This window comes from Bidens hawaiensis, unplaced genomic scaffold (genome assembly GCF_021521415.1).
Source record: "Bidens hawaiensis isolate Kalapana, Puna unplaced genomic scaffold, B.hawaiensis_p1.1 tig00030764_1, whole genome shotgun sequence".
Classification (NCBI taxonomy): Eukaryota; Viridiplantae; Streptophyta; class Magnoliopsida; order Asterales; family Asteraceae; genus Bidens; species Bidens hawaiensis.
Window position 1 is genome coordinate 62,673 of NW_027495133.1, and position 22,325 is coordinate 84,997.

Sequence of the window (22,325 nt, forward strand, 5' to 3'; positions counted from 1 at the left end):
ATGGAATTCTGGTAAAAACTTGAGCATATAGACCAAACCATTGGACGGGAAACAAAGGACAGAGAAAATTCATAAAATTTGATTTGACATGGACCATCTCATTATTAGACGTCCGTCACATTGTTACACCCCATCACTAATGTTATGCACCCGTCTCAACATCTAAGCCGTTATACGAACCGTCTCACCTTGAGACTGTCCGTCTCAACAACCTTGTACATTTAAAATTTAAGTCTATTTGACCACCGAAAAGCCATTATACGGGCCGTCTCATCCATGAGACCGTTCGTCTCATCACAAGTCCGGAAACCTAATGAGAGGGTTATTTATATCGCATTTTTTAGCCGTTTTACATACTTTTCTACACTAGAAATGACTGGAGTAGAGGCTTGGGAGTACTTTGAAGACGAACAAGAGCTTGGATTCGTTCGGGAGGTTACGAGACAAATATGTGGTTGTTTAAGAGAGTCGAGTAAGTTTGGTTTTGAGTTTTTGGTTGAAATCAGTTTGTAAACAGGTCATGAACATTATGATACACATTATTGCTGGTATTGTATTCTGTTTTTTGATCATGTTTGGCTAAATCTAATAGAACTACCTAGGTTTTATGTTTAACGATTGATTAACACATTTACGGGTGTTTAACGAATGTTTGATTGTTCATCTATTGTAAAGTTCAGAGTTTCTGATGCTATTCCATGTATACCTGTTGCCACAGGTGAATTTAAAGTTCTATAAGCCCCTTTTGATTGATTATTGCATGAATTTGATTTATGTTATCATTAATTGCATTTTTAATCGATACTGATTGTGTTGGTTGAGTTTGATAGACGTATAATAGGGTTTGTGTCTTGAAGCTTATCAAACTCAGTAGGTTCATTAGCTTTTAGTTGGACCAAGACACTAGATGTTAGCTTATCATCTTAGCTTAATTGATTTAGTTAGCTGTTTGTGAGACCAGGTGTGGTTTTTTAGCTGCCATATAGGTTGAGTTGTAAGTTGAGTTATTTCATTCTTAATATTGAATTACCCTATCTCCTAGAATTTTTAGTATGAAAATTAATCTTACCAATTATTTGATATGAAAATCCTACAAAATAGGAATATAATGAAATTTAATATCCAATTTAAAAAGAAAAAGATATTATTTATAATTAATAAACAATTTTATAGTAAAAACATAAGCGGGTCATGAGTCACCAAATCCAGATAGCTTTTAAACGGGTTATAGCATATCATTTATTTATGAAACCATTTTATCATCAAATCCTAAGTATATTATTAACTTTCTTACAATAAAGAAAATTAAAATCCAAAAAATAAATATTAAAAAACGAAAAATGTAAAACAACAATTCTCTCAAACCATCAGATTACTTTATTTGTAAATGAAGGCTTTTCACGCATTTGACCCGAATTCACGGGCAAGGTCTCACCAAACCCAGATAGCTCTTAAACGGGTTATAACATCTCATTATATTAAAAAATAATCTCATCAATTTGATATGAAAATCTTATAAAATAGGAATATACTAAAAATTAATATCCTATTTAATTTTAAAAAAATATTATTTATAAGTAAGATACAATTTTATAATAAAGAAAATAAACGGTAATGGGTATCACCAAACCCATATAGCTTTTAAACCGGATTATAACATATAATTTATTTGTGAAACCATTTCATCATCAAACCTCAAGTATATTATACAATAAATAAAATTAAAATCCAAATATACATATATAAATACTAAAAACGAATAATGTAAAACAACCCCTGTAATATAAGGGATAAAATCTAGTATATATATATATATATATGTGTGTGTGTGTGACATTTGAAATTTTTTTCACCCGTGTATAACGCGGGCTAGTGTCCTGATGAATTAAAGTAAAAAGAATATATTAATATCTGGAAGGAAGGTAGTTTTGAGTGGTTATCCACATTTTCATGTCATCCACGCAATTGCTGATAATAATTTATCTTCAATGGAGGCCTTACTGAGATCCACACTTGGTCGACTCACCACTACATCCAAGTGGAAACCTCATAATCATCGACCGGTTTGTTGCTTCGGGTGAGTAATCATCACTCCAAACTCGCTCGAAATTCGAGATTTTACTTGTAGTAGTTGTTTCAAATTCAATTGAACCCTACTTCATCCCTTCACAACCAATTGGCATTCAGATGTTGAATACCTCATACCTGCTATTACTAAGTTTCTGTTGTTAATTTTACATATCTCTTTTGTTTTATAGTTAATAATAATAATCTGATGTGTATAATCCAGGTTAGAAAATCACAATAGCCTTGAGTTAAATCAGGTGATTCTCTTTCCTGTTTGTTTAGAATTAATTAAGTACGTACTATTTTAATTCCGCAAGACCATTTGCAGTCCAAAAATGGTGGACCTGAAAGTTCTCATAATGACATATGGCAACTTTTCACAGAAGCTCAAAGGAGTGAGTCATTATAAAATTTCACGGTTATGTAATTTTCTGTGTATTTGCAGTATGTTTAGTTATTCATATTTGTTTAATGTTTGATTCAGATATCTTGTACTTAAACAGACAACGAGTACAAGCTTTAAAACAGCTAGATGACATAAAAAGAGAACACAATTTTTTACTTGAAAAAGTCAAACAGATGGAAAGTCAAACACATGATTTCATTACAGAAGGTAAGTTAAAGGCCTCAGCTTTATCATGCCACACTTATTTATGAGTTGGCTTGCTTGTAAACAAACACGAACAGGGCATCTTTGAGTTCGTTCGTTTAACTTTAACTGAGCAAACAATCGAACATGGACAATCAAACAAATTGGGCTTTCTTCTTTGTATTCATTCTTAAGAAAAGGAGTGTGTTGGTTTTCATTTATGTTCGTTTGTTAACAGTGTAAATGAACGGTTCACAAACACAAATGAAAGAATGTTACTGAACATAGATGAGCAAACTTAAGTGAGGGAACATCTATTAAAAGAAAACGGGAATGTCTCTTAAAAGTAACGAGAACGTAAATTAAAAGTAAACGTGAACATCAATATGTTAGGCCTGAAAAATAATAATGAAACCAGATTAAATTAGAATGGGTGATATTTTAGTTTCATATAACTTAACTAAATTGTAAATTGGCTCAAAAAATTAAATGAATATGTAAATGGACATAAATGAACCAACTTAAAAAACGTAAATGAATGAACATGAACGGACGAACGACCCATGTATGTTCGTTTAACTAAGTGAACAAAAAGTTTTGTTCATGTTCATTTATTAAATACACGAACTACCCACGGAACGTTCGGTTCGTTTACAGGCCTATTTATGAGTAATTATAGATCTTTAAACTTTAGAAACATATGAAGTCATTAATATCACTAATTTCTTATATTTTGTACCAGATCCCTTTTCAATCAGCTCTGATTTGCTGCTTAGAATAGACTCAATGGTGCTGACTGGGATCCTTGACACTAGAGAAGCTTCTGGCTTTAGAAGTCTAGTCATTAACACGACACTTAACGTAGCTACATATTTCGCTGATATCATCTCTAAAAGTGACGCTGAAATTTTGGCCCAACTTAGCCACTTATCAAACAAAACAAAAATGTAATGTTCCAAGTAAGCCTGTAACAAACCGAATGCTTAGTGAGCCGTTCGGCGAGAGTTCATTTATTTAATAAATGAACGAACATGGACAAAATTTTTTGGTCATTTAGTTAAATGAACGAACACGTTATCTGTTGTTCGTTCATTTATGTTCGTGAATGTTTGCTTATGTTCGTTTGTTCATTTATGTTAATTTATGTTTGCTCATTTGTCTATTTGTTTAAATTGTTAGGCCTATTACAATTTAGTCTGGTTTTATTAAATTAAAGATCACCCATTATAATTTAGGTTAGTTTTCTTACTATTTAGTCTAACAAGTTGATATTGATGTTTACTTTTAATTGGTGTTTGCGCAATTATGTTTGTTTATAGTCAATTATCTATGTTCAGTTATATCCGGTCTTCTATGATCGTGGGCCATTCGTTTATACTATTAACGAACAAGTGTAAACAAATGTGTACACATTCATTTTCTTAACGAATGAACATGGACAAGAAACCCTGTTTGTTTACAGGCTTGGTTTAAAGATTTTAAAAACAGAATGATTATAGTAATCACGTGTCACAATATCTATATTTTACAGGAAAGGTTTTCACATATGTACTGACATGGAACCCGTTGCATCTGTTGGATCTTTGGCTTCATATGTCACCTCATTATCTCATGTGCTACAAAAACATGGGAATTTAGTGGAAGTTATATTACCCATGTAATTATTAAACCTATTATTATTATTATTATTATTATTATTGTTATTATTAATATTGTAGTAGCTGCTTTTGTTATTTCTGATTTAGGTATGCGACTCTAAATCTTGAAAAGATCAAATCTTTAAGAGAAGTCAAGGCAGAGTTCTCTTCGTATTTTGATGGTAAATTTCACAGGAACAAGATTTGGACAGGGTGAATCTCTTAAACTCTGATTATCATTCAACATGTTCCATTTAATTTTGTTAAATTTCATATAATGCAATCTATTATTTTTGCTACAGTGTTGTAAATGGCATAGGGGTTACTTTTATACAGCCGGTTTACTACTCATCATTCTTCAATAACGAGAAGATATATGGATACCCTAATGACTTTGAGCGGTTAGCAACTTTATAATCTTTATTATTTTAATTTCTTTCTATATATTGAATCTTGATTTGATTATTTCGTTAATTGTTTACTTGATGGTGACAGATTCTCATATTTTTCTCGCGCCTCATTGGATTATATACTTAAATCAGGAAAACAACCTGATGTGATACATATACACAACTGGGAAACTTCAATTGTTGGACCATTATTTTGGGATATTTTTGTTAATCAGGTTAAATTGCTATTGATAATATTACATTTTTGTTGCTTTTTGCAGATTATAGGCTTTTTATGGTGAACTTTGTTTAAATGCTTGATTTCGCAGGGTCTTGCTGCTACTAGAGTAATGTTGACTTGTCAAAGCTTTAAATCTCAGGTAAAACTCTTTTAACATTTTCTTTCGTGAGGTTATGATATTAATTTTGTTATTATTATATTTTTGTAGTGCCTTGAGAAACCTGATAAATTGGCACTGTGTGGACTTGATCGAGCTAAATTGCATCGTCATGATCGCTTTCAAGACAATAATAAACCTCATCTTGTGAACATTTTGAAGGTGATTATAAAAGTTGGATCAAAACGATTCTATGTAATACATGTCTCTATGCTTGATTTTGATTTTCTTAAACGTTGTTATAAAAGCAGGCGGGAATCGTTTATTCAAATAAAGTCATAATGATGTCATCAATACATTCAAAGGATCAAATAGTTAGTACCTTGAGCCATGGACTGGAATCTGACTTAGACACTCATAGGTATGTTATATGAACCTTTTGCGTAGGGGTGTAAACGAGACGAGCCGATTCTGAGTTTGATTAGGCTCGACGTCGGCTTACTTCAAGCTAGGCTCGTTTAAGCTCACGAGCCAGCTCGAGCTCGATAACTAAAGCTCGGGCTCGGGCTTGTTTATTTATATTTAAGCTCGAGCTTGTTTAAGCGCGGCTCAATTTGAGCTTTTGGCTATCCGATCTTGAGTAGCTTACAAGCAGCTTGGCTCATTTACGCCCCGCCCCTACTTTTGGATGTGACTACTCAGGATGGAATAATGTTTGTTATTTCAGGAACAAATTGCTGATTGCTCCATTTGGATATGATGACTCATCATGGGATCCTTCACACGACAAATTTCTTCCATGTGGCTACACCGCAGATGATATGAGGGGAAAATCGGTTTCCAAAGTTGCATTACAACAGCAGTTAGGATTACTTGAAAATACTGCATATATTCTTGTAAGTGATTGGTTTTCTGTTTCCTTATTATTGTATTTTGAATAAATAATTAGTTAATTACCAATTACATATTATCAGATTGGGTACATGTTTACAGAAGATTCAGATGCTGATTTGGAGAATCTTAAATCACTTGTTTGGTATTCTTCTAGAAGGGATGCTCAAGTTAGTGTGTTCAATAGCATTATCATATATTAATTTTGAAACAAAAAAAAAAGGTTTCATAAATCTTAACTTTTATTTGGGTTGGGTTTAACTGCAGTTCATCTTTGTGGGAACTAACAAGATAAACAAACTGGATTCCTTTCAGGAAGATCTCAAGGTATGATAAAAAAAATTACAAAAACTGTACATTTTATTTAAATGGTGTGATTATTTATGTTCTTTTTCAGATGAAAATGTGAGATTTGTTGACGAGTATGACGAATCTCTATTGCATTTGATGTTTGCTGGATCTGACATTGTATTGTGTTCTTTTGATGATTCAATGCTCCAAATTCCAGTATGTATTTTTTTTTTATATTTTTTCTTTATGTAGTTAATATCTACTTTATCCAAAACACGTTTACCCTTAAATGTAGATCAAGGCCATAAAATATGGAACTGTTCCTGTCCCTGTGAGTGTTGCTGATGACAGATTAAGGTAAAATTATTGATATAACGTAAATAAAAATAATAAATTTTAAAATGTTAGATAAAATAACCAAGTCACTTTAATTTTTGTTTCATTTTGTTATTTGAAATTTTACTTTCATTGTATCAGGAATTATGTTGATCCTGACAACACGCAGCTCACCAGATTTTCGGAGTACATTATAAACACCTTTGCAAGTGTCTCACTAAACCAAGTGATTGATGAAATTGTGGGTATCGTATTTATTAAACAAACTATTAATTTGCATTATCAGTAATTAATAATTTTGATTGGGTTGTAGAAGAAGAAGCCATCAAAGTGGAATAGAAAAATACTGGAGGCAATGTCAAAGGATGTATCATGGGATGCAGAGTGCTATGATATACATATTTCGGCTTACTTGTCGCTGAAGAAATAAGATCTTTCCTTTCCATTCTGGTAAATAAATAATTTATATTTTTATAATATTTTAGGTTTAGTTAGTTGTAACAAGCTTGCTTATATTATTTATTTTTGTGGTTCAAACAAAAGATTGTAACATTCTCCATTTATATAATTTTTTGACCGTAAGAGCCTGTGACCGCCTCTTCTATGTTCATTTATTGTTTTGTTATAGAGTCCAGCCTAGGATTGATTATCGTGTCACAACCGGACCAGGACCAGAACCACGAAAGCGAGAGTGTGGGCCAGTTCTAGTTCACCCGGAACCGATTTCTGTTCATACCCATGAGACCCATTATGCTCAATATTAATGGCCTAATGGGTATGAACTGAGATCGGTTCCGGGTGAACCATTTGGTAACCGGGCTGCAAGTTGATTAATTAATTGGGCTGTAACAAAACCATAAAGAAAAACAATATTTGCTTCAAACAATAGGGCCTGATGAGTGAATTCTTCATTGATATATAAAAGTGCATTTGCTTCCAATGAAACATTCAAATAATTATTGCTTCGATCCCTTCTCGATCTTCAAAACAGCTCTCTTCAATCTTCATTTGATCCCCATCAACCGAATTTCTTCAGAACATCTAGAAAGGACTGGTAATTCGAAAAGACCGCCCGAATGTGATTCAACTATTTAAGAATAATTTACCTTTTGCAAGCTCGTTTCAGTTTCGTTGATTTCTTTTCTTCTCTTTCGAATGCAGTCCTGTGTGTGGATTGATGTTGCATACACACTTATACAAATGCACACACATATGCATACACTCTTACAGTTCTACTAAATAACATATACATCCACTTATATAATCATACCTACATATGACACATAATACACTTTGCATTGTATAATAACAAATACGTATCTTTACATATGCATGCATACACATACCATTATACATATAGTAGGTTCTGTCACAAACACACACACATGCACACACATGGCTTCTTTAAAGGAAACAGAACAGAGGAGAAGAAGCAATGAATTAGAAGCTATATACACAAAAACCATACCGTTAATAACTAACTTAGTTTGATGAGAAGAAAGTGACTGAGATTTAGCCTGAACTGATCAAGAAGAAGCCGACACATCTGCTAGTTGTCTATGGTTGTAATCAACAACACATCACACCCTTTAAAATACGTAGGTTTCTAAATAATAACGCAAAGTCTTGTATCAAGTTAAACTGGAATAAAATTCTTGATGTACCCTTTCTAAAACAAAGTATATTAATTAACATTAGGTTTTTAAAATGAAAAGTCAAACGAGTAGTTGTTATCCTCTAACAAAATAGCATTTAACCTTGTACCGTATCACAAAATAAATCTGAACCATTAGTAAATACAAGCTTTCTTCAACACATCAAATGATCAATTCATAATAACATTGACGCGCATTTTAGAAAGAAAAGTGACCCCAATGTTTTCATTGTGAAACTGTTTGGCCTAGTGTTGAAGATAGCTAGCTAGCAAGGCTACAAGTAAGTTTTATTGATTACATATAAAACGTAAATAAATAAAAGGTATATTTGTTTTAATTGGTCCCAACTATTGCATTTTGGTCGCTGCTGGTCTCAACTAATGAATTGGTTACTAATGGTGCTAACTTTTAAAATATTTGTTTCTAACGGTCTGCGACTAATAGAATCCTAACGTCGTTATTTTCAAGTCGCCGGAAAAACGGTTTTGGACGGAAAACTCATTTTTTTCCTGAAAACTCAACATCTTCGTCCCAAACATCTTGGTAACTTCGTATCGGACCTTTAGGAACCTTTTTCTAGTAAAAGCCCCAATTATTGAGGTCGCTGGAAACCTTAGAACCATCGTCGGGATCGGTTGATGGTGCTCAAGTGGTGGTAGTTGGTTAGCGGTGAGTCAATTGGTGGTGGTTGTGGTGTTCAGGTGGTGTTTTCCGGCAACAAATTTGAATTTTCCGGCCAAAAACGTTTTCCCAACGACTTGAAACTAACAGCGTTAGGATTCTGTTAAGTCGCGGACCATTAGAAACAAATACTTTAAAGTTGGAACATTAACCAAAAGGCAATAGTTAGGGCCATTAAAAACCAATATACCTAAATAAAATTGTTTACTTTACCGAACCACCAAAAAAACGGTTGCAATCTTACTATTATATTAAAGCAAAATACTATGGACACATGACATTTTTTTAAAGTGTCCACATAGGATGACACATAAGCTATTTCAAAAATTAAACCTTATTTAAATCTATTAAATTAATTTGCTACATTTATTATTACTTTTAAAATTTCTAAATTCAATTTTCATTAACTCTCATTTAGTGTGATTTTCAAAAATAAAAAAACATTTAAGTTTATTTATTTATTACGCCTTTTAAACTAATTTTTAAATATTTTATTTCAAAATATTGTTATTATAAAGATCATTTTGATTTGCACAAAACAACTAACATATGAATAAACCATTAAATGTCTCTTTTCGAGCGGGTGTACATATAAACACTTAAAATTTGTCTTGTGTGAAAATTTAGTTAAACTTGGCTTGATTTTTGATTTGTTTCACCGTTTTAAAACCCTAAAGTTATCCTTAGTAACACTCAATAATTAATATGGGAAAACCACATATGCTGTGTATAATGAGATATTTGAAGGTTTATGAATAATTTTTGTATTTAATCTTTTTTCAAATTTATATATAATGTAATATTTAATTTCATATATGAGAAATTTGTATACAATCCTAAGTTATACCACGTATATAAACATCTTTTTTATTTATATTATATTCTTTATTTAGCCCGTGTATTACACGGGTTACTAACCTAGTTTAACATAAAAAGAAAATAAAAATTGAAAGAGTGAGAGGGCATGAGACTCGTTCTTCACTCCACCAAAACCGCTAAACTGTCTGTTATGGATTCATACTTTCATATTTTCCGATCCAGACATGCATCTTAATTTCGAACAAATGCTAATTTGATCAAAACCAATAAAAACTCTTTCCAGTATATCAAAATCGCTACATTGTAAATTCAAACAAACATTAGATAAATAATAACAATATTATTAGCAATGAGGAAAGAAGTTGCGGTTGCCGCAGTGGCCACCGTGTCGACGGTGGTGGTGGCCGGAGTGCTATTGGTTCGGTGGAAGAAACGAGACGAGAGACGGTGGAAGCAGACCCAACGGATGCTACGTAAATTCGCTAATGACTGCGCCACTCCGGTGCCGAAGCTATGGCACGTTGCCTTCGATTTGGTTTCCGATATGCAGACGAGTCTCTCCGATCAGTCGCAGACTGATTACGTCATGCTCCCGTCCGTCACCTCTTGTCTTCCCTCCGGGTACCTACTTTCCTCAAAACCTACCCGCGTTTGTTAGTTTTATATATATATGAATGTGTTTAAGGTTCTTCCCTAAAAATATGCATATATCATTAATCTAAGTCTTGTGTTGGAAATGTGTATATATATATATGACTAATTCTACGTTACTGCATAACATATGCATAAAGTCGGATGCTAGCAGTTTATTTTTAATTGTTTAAAGTTAGATATGTGTTAAACGCGTTGTATTGTATGATAATGTGTTTATTTTGTATTTATGATTCGTTATATATGTTTCGTGTGATAGAACCGAGGAAGGTTTATATTATGGGGTGAATCTACGAGAAGACAACTTCTTGATGTTGCGCGCACGACTTAGAGGAAAAAACGAGCCCATCACTGATCTGGATAGAGAAGAAGTCGAAATACCTCCTGAAGTCCTTTCGGGCACTTATAAGGTATTTCCCAATTCTGAGAATCATGATTCTCAGAATCTTAAATCACATTCTGAGAACCGTAGATGACGGATTTTTAGGAATTTTAATCGTAGATTGATTACTGTTTCAGGAGCTATTTGACTACGTAGCACTAAAGCTAGCGGTTTTTATCTCAATAAACACAAAAACAAACCCGATTGCACCAAAAGGGAAAATGGGCTTCACCGTATCTTTCCCGTTACATGAGGGACCGACAGCAGCAGGTGGAAATGTCATAAGATGGAAGTCGTTTCCTGTTAATGAGGCAGTTGAGTTTTTAGTATTTATATTTACATTTATTTTACCCCATTGTTGCTGAATACATACATGCAGGCCGGGAAAGTGTTGGCAAAGGACTTCAATGAGGCGCTTGAAAAGCATGGAATAGATTTGCGGGTTACTGCATTGGTAAATTGTTTTTCGTGTTTACGAGGAACAATCACAAAATCGCATTTTGATCAATCTTTTTACTTAAATAGACAACTTTTCTAAAGAATGACCATTTGGTCGTTTACAATGATTACATAGTAGTATAACTCAATCAGACACATAGATTTTTATTTCACTATAGGGGCATAAGCAAGCCACTCGTGAACTACTCGAGATCGGCTCTTAATCGAACCAAGCTTAAACAAGCTTGAGCTCGAGCCTAACAAAAGTTTACATGGTAAACGAGCCTGAGCATTTTTTTATCGAGCTCGGGTCGGCTCGTGAGTCTAAACAAGCCTAATATTTATATAAATTTATTAATATATTAATTATATATATTATATAATAATAATAATATAAAAAATTATGATAAAAATAACAAAATTGTATATGCTAGAAAATATAAAAAGGTAATTATATAAGTATAAATCTATGTAAATTTATTAATAACTAATAAACGAGACGAACTCAAGCTTGAAAAACTACTCACGGGTCATTTACACCCAATTATATCACTAACAGCGCAACGGAAACATTTCAGTCCAAACCAAAATTAACATGGTTTTAGGCTCAATAGCCGGTGCATGCGAAAAATGTATTATGAATATTGAATGATGGTAGGTAGATGCTACATTAGGAGATCTGGCAGGAGGTCGATATTACAACAGGGATTGTGTAGCTGCAGTTACTTTGGGGTTAGCTACTAACACTGTTTATATTGAGTCAGCTCAGTTCATCCCCAAGGGAGGAGACAAAAATAAATTTGGAGAAATGGTTCTTTCTTTTTATTTTTCCTTTTCATTTATTCTCTTTACAGAATCCGTTGATAACCGCGAATATTTGCAGCAGGTCATTGATATGCAGTGGGGCAACTTCAGCACTCCACATCTTCCCATAACTCAGTTCGACATGGCCTTGGATGCCGAAAGCTCAAATAATGGATTTCGGGTACAAGACATCAGTACCTAACACTTGTGCAAAAATCAGTTTTAGAAAAACTTAATTGTTTTCCCTTTTCAGTTGTTAGAGAAGTTGATTGGAGGGAGATATCTAGGAGAGGTAGTGAGAAGAGTTTTGCTTAAAATGGCCAGGGAAACCGCGTTATTTGGAGAAACTGTTCCCTCTAAACTCAAAACCCCTTACATATTGAGGTTGCAGAATTCAACAAATAAATAAATATAACGTGAACCGGCTCGTTTCAAGTTTGAACAATAAAAATTTAGACAAAATTTTCGGTTAAATTTATGTTGTAAACAGGTCGCCGGATATGGCTGCCATGCATCAAGACACGTCAGAAAACCATGATGCTGTCCAGGAGAAGCTTATGGAAGTTTTCGGGGTAAAATCCGAAACCATAAACACTACTAGAAAATTGACTTTTAGCGGAAAAAAAAAGATACAAATTTATATAAATAATACCAAGTATATTTTAACAAATATACACAGCATTGAAAACAGCTAATCACTTTCTTTGGAAATCAACCACAACTGGTATAACAGTTTTCATTTGAAATTGTAGATTGCTCACACAACTCTAGCCGTGAGAGAGATAGTAGCGGAAGTGTGCGACGTTGTGGCCGAACGAGGAGCTCGTTTGGCGGGCGCCTGCATAGTTGGAATAATGAAAAAGCGTGGGAGAATTAACGACAAGAAAAGTGTGGTGATCATAGAAGGCGGATTGTATGAGCATTATAGAGTTTTTAGAAATCTGTTACATAGTAGTATTTGGGAGATGTTGGGAGGTGCATTGGCTGATAATGTGATTGTGGAGCATGCGCATGGTGGGTCCGGGGCCGGTGCCATATTTGTGGCTGCTGCGCACTCACAAGTCAACCATGATTCCGCTGATACAGCTTTGTCTCCACCCCGGCATGGGAATGGGAATGAGTTTAAAATGGGGCGGCTGAATGATGATATCGACGATGATCAAATGGACTACTTGGAATGGAAAGATGATCGGTCAGAGTCGGCCTCTTGGAAGGAGGGTGATCGGGTAGACTTGTATGCCGAGACTAGTGATCACTGGGACTCGAGTGATGGTGGTGGTGACAGTGACCGTGACGGGTCCAAAAATAAGATTTGAAGTTATAACATCTTCTATAATTATTGTGTCCTTTTGTTGATACATGTTGGGCCAAAATATTGGGTCATTAGTTGTATGGAATATGCTTTATGTAATGAGGCCATTAGTTTGTTGTCAATTCTCTATTAGAGTAAAAGTCATGGTTGATGTCACAAATGTTTTGATTTTTAGATTAATTATTTGAGAGGTTAACCAATATGATTTGTTGGTATGATGGTTCATGTTCTATTCTTAAAACACTCTTATGATAGGACGCACGCTATTTGCTTTGAACTCCCTTTTTTTGTATTTCTCTTTCTCTTATTTTTCCATCTCTTTTGTATATAATCTTCATTTATTTATTTTAAAGGAGGGCATTAAACTTATACCTATATGAATATTTTATAATAATATTAGAATAGTTATAATTATAATTTGTTAACGTTTTATGTCTATCGCTCGGTTTTACCGACCGAATAAATGTATTTTTAAATATTTTATTCTATATATATGCTAATCAATCGAACCCATATTAGTGTAACACTTCAAAACAATGAGTACATAAACAGATCCGACCTATCCGATGCATTAATCCAACCTGCCCGGCGCAAAGCTCCAAGTAAAACACTAGTTAGGAGGTAAAATCGGAGACTTTGGAGTCATGACCCATGATACTGATAGTTTTTACTTAGTATTTGATATTTATCATTAAAACGTAGTTTATTTTATAAACTATTTTACATCGGTCATAATAATTAACTATGGTCATTTATAACATCTTGATACATTTTTTAATCGGCCTATTTTTATCTTAACTAAATTAAAAGAAAACCGTGTTTAGTCCGCTATGTTTAAACTCTAGTTAACTTTTTTCAACTTACATGTTTTATTCAACCAAATACAACCGATCCTAATATGAAAAGCCATGTATATACTAGGTTATTGGCCCGTGCACTATACGGGTAGAAAAAAATAATCAACTAAACACATATATAATTTTAAACGACAAGATACTTTTTAATATGTTTGTTGAAATAGGAACATGATTTATAATTGCATGTGTTATTCAAACTGAAACATGATATTCAAAGACATATACTTAAAGAAAATGACATTACATAGCAGAATGCCTATGAACATATTTTTACTTTAAAACATAATTTTCATAAATTACTTAATATTTCCTATAAACCATATTTGTTATTTTGTTTGTGACTATACATTGCTATCTAAAATAAGTATTTTAAAGTTGTTTCTATTATTCACTCTTGATAAAGCTACATATATTTGATCATAGGTTATTGACCCGTGTACTATAGAACGGAAATATATAAATTGTCAATTAAACACACATATATATACATATGTGATATGTGAATCCCATTGAATTGCTTTATAATCAAAAAAACAGTTTTGTTTGACATCAAAGTACAACTTAACATAAAATCATACTTTAATTAATTACAACATGATTAAAACCGTTGTAATAACATGCCCACTATATATGAGTGGTAATACATTTTGTATTTTTGTTCCATAATATGCCATATAATTCCATTATGTGCATACTGAATTAATAGTGACCAAAATAAACGTATTGTTTAACTTCATGATTAAATAATCTATAAATATTGCTTTCAGCTTTCCATTCGTTAGTACCACAATCAATTATTTTTATTTCATATTATAAATTAAAAGATGTTGAAAAAAAAAATAGCCTTCGTTCTTTTGATAAGAATAAGTAAATAACAAAAAACAGTTTCTTTGTTTCTTATATAATTATACTAGCTTTTAGCCCGCGTGTTACACGGGTTTATTTAGGTTTTATTTTTTAATCATTTATATTTTTCTAATTTATTTTTATTTTGTCAACGGATTTTTGTTTTGATTTGTATAAATTCTAAATTTGTTGTTACGTCAATTATATTTTTTTTTAACATTTGGGTTGTTTCAAATTAGATCAATACGCTTATAGTTGGTTTACATTGAGTTCTTCATAAACCATAATCCCACCAGAAACCTACATTTGACTTGCCCGAACTAAATTACCGAACCCAGATGGAATCAGCCTGAAGCCAGATTAAACGACCAGAACTAAGAACAAAAAATGAGTTTGAAACCAAAACTCATGTTGGCGAGAAAAGAGTAAAAGTCCACATATTCACGAGCTACATCAACTTTGAAGAAACGAACATAAGTAATTGATGACGACTTAATATTAAAAATTAACGTTAGAAAAATACATAAAATTCAACATGTAATGAAATTTAAACATCATCTTAATTGACTTATAAAAACTTACATACTTGATAATCTATAAAGTCAAGTGATTGATACATTTTGGAATTAAAGATTTTTTTCACCTACATTTCATCTTTGCTTATCATTATACTACATGGATCATATATGTTTTCCTAGTCAAAATTTGACCAAAAACTCAAAGGCATCTTTTTAATGTTTTACCATTAAAGAAATCAACGGAAAAAGACCTGGCCACCCAATTTGTTAAATTCCCCACCATTGGGCGGATGACAATCATCAAACTTGCTGCTATATAACTCGCGTGTTTAATAACTGATTGAGATTAGATAATACTCTTCGTAGCAAAGATATACAATAAAGGAAATCTTGCATGAAATGTCATTATTTTCCTGGATGTCATACTATCAGCCACATCAGCAATGTGCATTGCTAGTTTTCCAGCAACCCCATGATCTTCCTGATTTAAACTGATTCTATCTCTTCTAAAACATCTTCAGCAGCTCTTTTAGTTAACAGAAGTGGATGATCACATATCTTTTTTAATATCTACTAGATTGTGTTAAACAAAAATATTAAAATAAAAATAATGTGATTTCCAAATTAAACAATTGAAGTAAAAGATAAACCAACTACAATACCTGATGGTAGCAGCCAAAGGTGAGCCATCAAAGACTCAAAGAACAATCTAAACAGTAAAAAAAGCTTCATATAGTTGACACTATTATCAAAAGAGTATCAATTTATAATTCACATAAAATTTATAATCCTTAAAGTGGTCACCAATTATTAATTTGTTAGTACCTGCCAACTGGTTAATCTTAACCACACAATAATCTCGTTCTTTTCGGAAACTTGGTTGTTATGGAATCACCTTCACGAAACGCCTCGTCTTTTATGCGGCGCGGAAAATGGGGTTGAATGCACTTTCTTAAATCCTTTTTTAGTTAGGACAAAAGTTAATAAACTTAACTAAAATTGCATTAATGATACTTAATGTTATGTAATCAAATACAATTAAGTAGCTATAAAAACCATGATTGGTAAACTATTGAACATGTCAATTTTTATAAATCCAGTGATATCAAAAGATTATTTCTGTGATGTCTATGAACCTTTAGTTATTTAGACTAAATATACTACAAAAAATAACAAAAAAGAAGCTACAATTCGTGCAACTAAACCAATGTGCTTTATCTCTATCAGACATATTTTTTTTCCTGTCCACGAAGAATTGTTGGTTCATATTTGTCTTTAAAACTGATAAAAACATAAAAATGACGTCAAGAATATAAGAAAAATAATAAAAAAGTAAAACAAACATATTATATGACATAATATGAACTTTTATATTACCTGAGATCCATCAGATGAGGCACCAACATGTGTTCTTTTGCAGCGGAAAACACGCGTTAGTTTTTTGAATTCAGTTGTGTAGTATGAAAAGTTGCAATCATTGAAGATAGTCAACACCAAATTCAATATAACAATGAGTCATAAAATGAACACAAAATCAGAACTGGCCCGTTAACCCAATTATAGCTTGAAATGCAACCATGACCCGTTAACAAATTATATTTCCAATTTTTACCTGCTTTGACTAAATGACAACCTGTGACTCGTGTGCGACTTGTGGTTTCATAAAACAAAGTAAAAGTGATGTTGTAAGGTAAAGGTCAAAACATGTAGGTAATTGGTTTATCCAAAAAAACAAATGACCGATACTATCAATGGTTAATATTTTAGAGATGACCGATTCTTTTATTAATATGCTCATAAATCAAGCAATCAAAGGAATGAATGAGAAGCCTCCATTCTTTCAATTTGTGGCTATTTGTTATTTTGAAGTGATAACTTTTGCAAGCTAGTTCTTGGAATAAACCTATTTATATACTAACATCAAAATTTTTAGAAGCAATTTGTGTTCGTGTTCATTTGATGAGACAAAATTATAAACCATAATAAAAACTTAGAATGAATCATATTGAAACATAAATAAACCCTAATAACTAAGAAACAAAAGGATCAATAGATTATTTCTGCATTATTACTAAGAACAAATCAAACAGAATGAATATTTGGTTACAATAGATAACAATAATATTTGATCATACCTTGAATATTGAACCTGTGATTCTTTTATAAACTGTTTTTAGGTAGTTCAATTGTTATTCAACATGAATCAAATTCATGGGGTTATTATAAAATTATTTAAGCTTTTGATAACAGTTAGCATATTTGAAAACTTTCACATTATCCTCTGTTTTTTACCAATTCTATATCATTAATTAATCCATAAACTATCCCTTTATCAGCCCCTTTTAGAACCAGATTCATAAGTTAGCATGCGAATAACACCTAAAACTCAACCAAATCAACCAACTGTACACTTCGATTACAACAAACACGAATTTATTTCAAATTATGAGTTCAGATAACTTACCACTAATTATGCGGAAAAGCTCAAATCGCTCAGACAAATGGTGCGCCTTTAAGTTGCTTTAAGAGCCAATAACCCTAGGCATGAAAATCACCTGAGTCGATCAAGAATGGTTAAAAATTGGTTCTACGATAACATCAAGATTTGAGAACTTACCAATAATCAAGATGGTCGGCCACTTACACCATGAATGATTCACTCTTTAGCACCAACCGGAAAATCAAAGCCCTCAACGGCTTTTAGAGTTTCCAAAAGCAGAACAGCTAAGCAAAATCCCTCTCAAATCCTCATACAACTACTTCAATATCAGTTCGTTAGAATCATAATCCGAATCCTCTAAATAATTCATCTAAATATCTGCTGAAACAGCCGGAGTTCCCCTGCCACCACTTGCCCGGCTGCCAGACTGCAGTCAGAGTTCTGAATCTCTGATTCTAACAACGAATCAGTTAATTTAAATAGGTATTTGGAATTTGTTATTTTTTTTATCTCATAAAATCTTAAAAGGCTAAATCATCAGGAAAACTTCATTAAATGGTCAAGCAACGGAATACAAAGATAACTTCATTCAGACATATTTCATCGAACAATTGGAGTGCTAATACTGAATCAAGCAATAATTGTAACATATATTGATAAAATAGAAAAATGCAAATCATGTGGTACTAAACATATATATAAGTAATGAATTGATAATTTAAGATAAAAAATACGAATAAAACTTAATGCAAGCATCCTTACAAATAACACTTTACGCAAGAATCCTAGATAATGTGTGAGGATGAATTAGTAATCGATTCGATGATATGTTAGACTGGAATAGGCGTGGCATGATAGATAAGATGAGAGGCTGAATTGCAAAACCGAAACCTGAATTAGAATTAGAGTTGTTGATTTGATAGAAGCACCGTTGCGAGGTTGAGCGAAATTGATGGATTGTTGATTCAGATATCAGTTAATTGACGAAAGTGAAGGTTAGGGAGAGGAACGAATGGCTTGATTTTAGCCTTTTAGGTTTTCCCAAATAACAAGGTATTTTAGATGGTATGACCCGCGTAAAAGATTTCGGGTCAAACCGACAGCTCACCATTTACAAATCAAGCAAATCTGGTGACACCAAAAAGAGGGGAGCGACCAGAACGCGACACCTAGGATTTTAGGGTCTTCGTTTATATATATTATAGATTATTCGTGATATATAAGTAAATAGTAAAGAATAGTTTCTTTAGTAGTTACCCACAAAATCGATTGTCAGTCACGCGATTATTTATTTATTAATATTCAAACAGTTAATGTAAGATAGGAAGGGCACTCATAGGTATTACTCATGTACCGGCCAATTATACACCGTTTTTTTTATTTCTACCTTTGAGTACCCACAAACCCAAAAATAATTGGAAACACCTACCCACGAGTACCCTAAAACTTTTTTTTGTTTTTTGTTAAAATTTAAAAATAAATAAAACAATTAAATTTAAATAAAATTAAAATTATTACATAATTGAAAACCGAAAAAACAATAAATGACGATCAAAGCCAGAAAAAAAATTAAAACACGAACATCTAAACAAGATGATTCTTCGGTCAATTATATTTTTCCGCAATTTCTCGTTTGCAATTTATAGCGCTTTTCTTCACCTTGTCCTCTATATGTCTTAAAGCCTATGTCATACATCCCTTTGGCTACACTCTCGCGTTGTTCCAAAATCAACGCTCTAGAATCCTCCACTTATTGCTTTTTAGCATTCACCAAATCTCGAAGCGTTGCTTCCTTTCTTAGCGTATACGCATCTAGTTTGTCACCCGAGATCGTCGTTTGAGAAATTTGCCATTGGGGTTTGAGTGAATAGAAATGGTGAAGGTTGAGTGAATAAAAATGATGAAATGATTGAGTGAATAAAAATTGTGAAGAGTTAGTGGTATTTATATGTAATAAATTGAGTATTAATGGGTGCTTTAATTTCTTCAAAAATCTCCAACGGTCATATGTTTCATGGTAAATCTTTGCCACAAATTGTAATTTAGCAAACTACTCATATAGTTAGGGATGGGTTTGCCATATGGTAAACAACCCATAAACCTTACTCATACTAGTGCCCCTTCCCCTCTAAATAATTATAATTCGCAATTGTATTTGAATAATAATGATGATGAATTAAAAAAAAATACCGACTTACCTTATGATGTGCAATCCAACTTCATAAGCAATCCGTGGAGATAACGTGTTGTGAAACAAGCCTAATAGTTCTAACATAAGAGAATGAGATGTAGGAGAGAGAGATTTTATTTATTAGGGGTATCTTACATTGAGATATAATGAGATATTTATAGAAGAGAAAAACTTAAGAAGTAAGCTAATCTATATTAGGTGTTGATAACCTTAATATTTAATATATTTATAACAAGAAGCTGGAATGTTAAAATGGGCAAGATCCAATCTCACCATTTTACGAATTTTATCATTTATCTAATTCATTTCACTTTTCTTTTCCATTTCAAAACCAGTATTGTAACCTCCTTAGCTATAATTTTTTTAACATCACTTTATAGATTTAACTACTAAATGTAACTGATTACATGTGTCAAACCAAAGTTATTGATTTGGTCAAGTTTTTCAGACATGTCAAACCAAACTAATCTAGTTGAATCCGTACCACTAACAACAAAATCAGTAGTAATTCAAGAATAAGATTATATCTCTTAGTCTCTATTTATAAAATAATCTAATTATGAAAGTGTAGTGTGACCAATATACACTAAAGAACAGCATCTTCTAAAGATATATGAACAAAATAAACGTCAATTTGATCTTCATCACCATTTGCACGAGTTCGGAGTTTCTGCAATGCTCAAGTATAGAACCCACAACATGCATAAAAAGGTAAGTTTGGGACGACTCCTAGAAGGACCTACGCCAATTTAAATCACAAAAATGACAAATTGCAACTAAGCCATCACAAAACAACTCAAAAAGTTTTAAAACCTCCATCGCCTAAGCAGAATAACGAGACTTTACATCTTTAAAAACAGATAAAACATAAATAAGATATATTAATTTGTTGCACCCATAAAATCATTGTGTAAACGCATTTCCATTTAAAAGCATTTACAATGCAGTACACAATATAGAAAAAAAAAAGCATAAACTTTAATTTAAGAGCACCCGCACACCACTGCCAGCTTTTGTGGTTTGTAAAAATTAAAATTTCTTAACCAATGGATAAATCACAACATAAGCTAAATTATGCCTTTAAATATATATCATACGGTCTGATAGCATTTAACAAATTATGCAACATTAAGAGTTTTAGAACTTTTTTAAAGCCAAATCCAAAATGTCACTAACCTCCAAAACATGAACCAAAAATGTACAAAGACCGGATTACGGACATTGTTTTGTTAAAAAAAAAAAAACTATTGAAACGAATTAGCGTATCGGAGTCCCAAGATCTATTTGAAATATCAAAGCAAAGCACACTACTTTAAAATTCTACCTACATCAACCATAAATGAGTCAACTCGAATTTTGTTTTAAAAAATTAGGTTTGATTTTCATTGGCCAAAGCTAACCTCACGTTTTTTATTTTTCTGCTTATGCAATAGAAAGGTTGAAGTTTGTTACGTTTGAAATTAGGTTTTACTAAACAATACACAGAAAATGCATTTCTAGCTAATGCCAAATAAATGATAAATGATAAGTGTAAAAAAAAAGAACTTACTGTTTATCCCCGCCACAACGAACAAACATAAACGAACACATTTATTTTCTTCATGAACGAACACAAAAAAAAAATCCTGTTCGTTCAACTATTCATGTTCATTCGTGAATTCAGTTAAAGTTAAACTAAAGAACAAAAAATATTATGTTCGTGTTTCTTCGATTCGTTTACAAGCTTGGGTCTAGAATTAAGAACCATAACTCATATTGGAAACTGGCAATAATATATCTATTTGAAAAGAACATCTTCAGATTCCTTTGGGCTTAATTCTGCAACAAATATACATATCTTCTGTCACACATTTCTAATTTCTCCAACCGAACTCTGCAGCCTAGATTAGCAGGGCTGCCGTGTTCGGGTTGGAGAAATTAGAGCTTTTAAAAAGTGATAGAGAAAAAAGAAAATGTTACTTATTTTGTAACAATAACCACTAAAGTACATGTATTACCTGCATGGCCAATCAAATATTGGGTTTACTCTCATAAAAGAGGGTCGTCCGATCCAAGGAGTTTGAGAGATTTTTTATTAGCCAACCTGCAAAAAATTTAACATTAATATCATACCATAATATAAATTGTTGATACATTATTGGTCGTCTCGTTCTTTGTTTATTTAGTTTTGTAATAGATATAATCTATAAGGGC

At 32.4% G+C, this 22,325-nt stretch overlaps 2 protein-coding genes across 2 annotated transcripts; both read left to right on the forward strand.

Moving 5' to 3' along the window:
* Positions 1 to 372: 372 nt before the first annotated feature.
* LOC143580927 (putative starch synthase 4, chloroplastic/amyloplastic) lies at positions 373 to 7,083 on the forward strand. The gene is given in 18 exon segments (XM_077063834.1): positions 373 to 472; positions 2,259 to 2,290; positions 2,396 to 2,462; positions 2,552 to 2,680; positions 3,399 to 3,603; positions 4,188 to 4,313; positions 4,402 to 4,506; positions 4,596 to 4,694; positions 4,789 to 4,918; positions 5,012 to 5,062; positions 5,132 to 5,242; positions 5,332 to 5,441; positions 5,748 to 5,916; positions 5,995 to 6,081; positions 6,179 to 6,418; positions 6,498 to 6,559; positions 6,680 to 6,779; positions 6,852 to 7,083. Coding segments are annotated over 18 exon segments (2,040 nt in total). The 3' UTR covers positions 6,969 to 7,083.
* Positions 7,084 to 10,042: 2,959 nt separating this feature from the next.
* Positions 10,043 to 13,324, forward strand: LOC143580930 (putative hexokinase-like 2 protein). The gene is made up of 9 exons (XM_077063836.1): positions 10,043 to 10,314; positions 10,604 to 10,754; positions 10,864 to 11,052; positions 11,106 to 11,180; positions 11,823 to 11,975; positions 12,051 to 12,149; positions 12,222 to 12,352; positions 12,459 to 12,540; positions 12,721 to 13,324. The coding sequence occupies exons 1-9, from the start codon at positions 10,043 to 10,045 to the stop codon at positions 13,282 to 13,284; spliced, it is 1,716 nt and encodes a 571-aa protein (XP_076919951.1). The 3' UTR covers positions 13,285 to 13,324.
* Positions 13,325 to 22,325: the final 9,001 nt, after the last annotated feature.

Coding starts and splice junctions, on each gene's coding strand:
- LOC143580930 (XM_077063836.1), top strand. CDS start 10,043: ATGAGGAAAGAAGTTGCGGTTGCCGCAGTGGCCACCGTGTCGACGGTG. Junction 11,181..11,822: donor ATTTGCGGGTTACTGCATTG/GTAAATTGTTTT, acceptor GAATGATGGTAG/GTAGATGCTACATTAGGAGA. Junction 11,976..12,050: donor AAAATAAATTTGGAGAAATG/GTTCTTTCTTTT, acceptor TATTTGCAGCAG/GTCATTGATATGCAGTGGGG.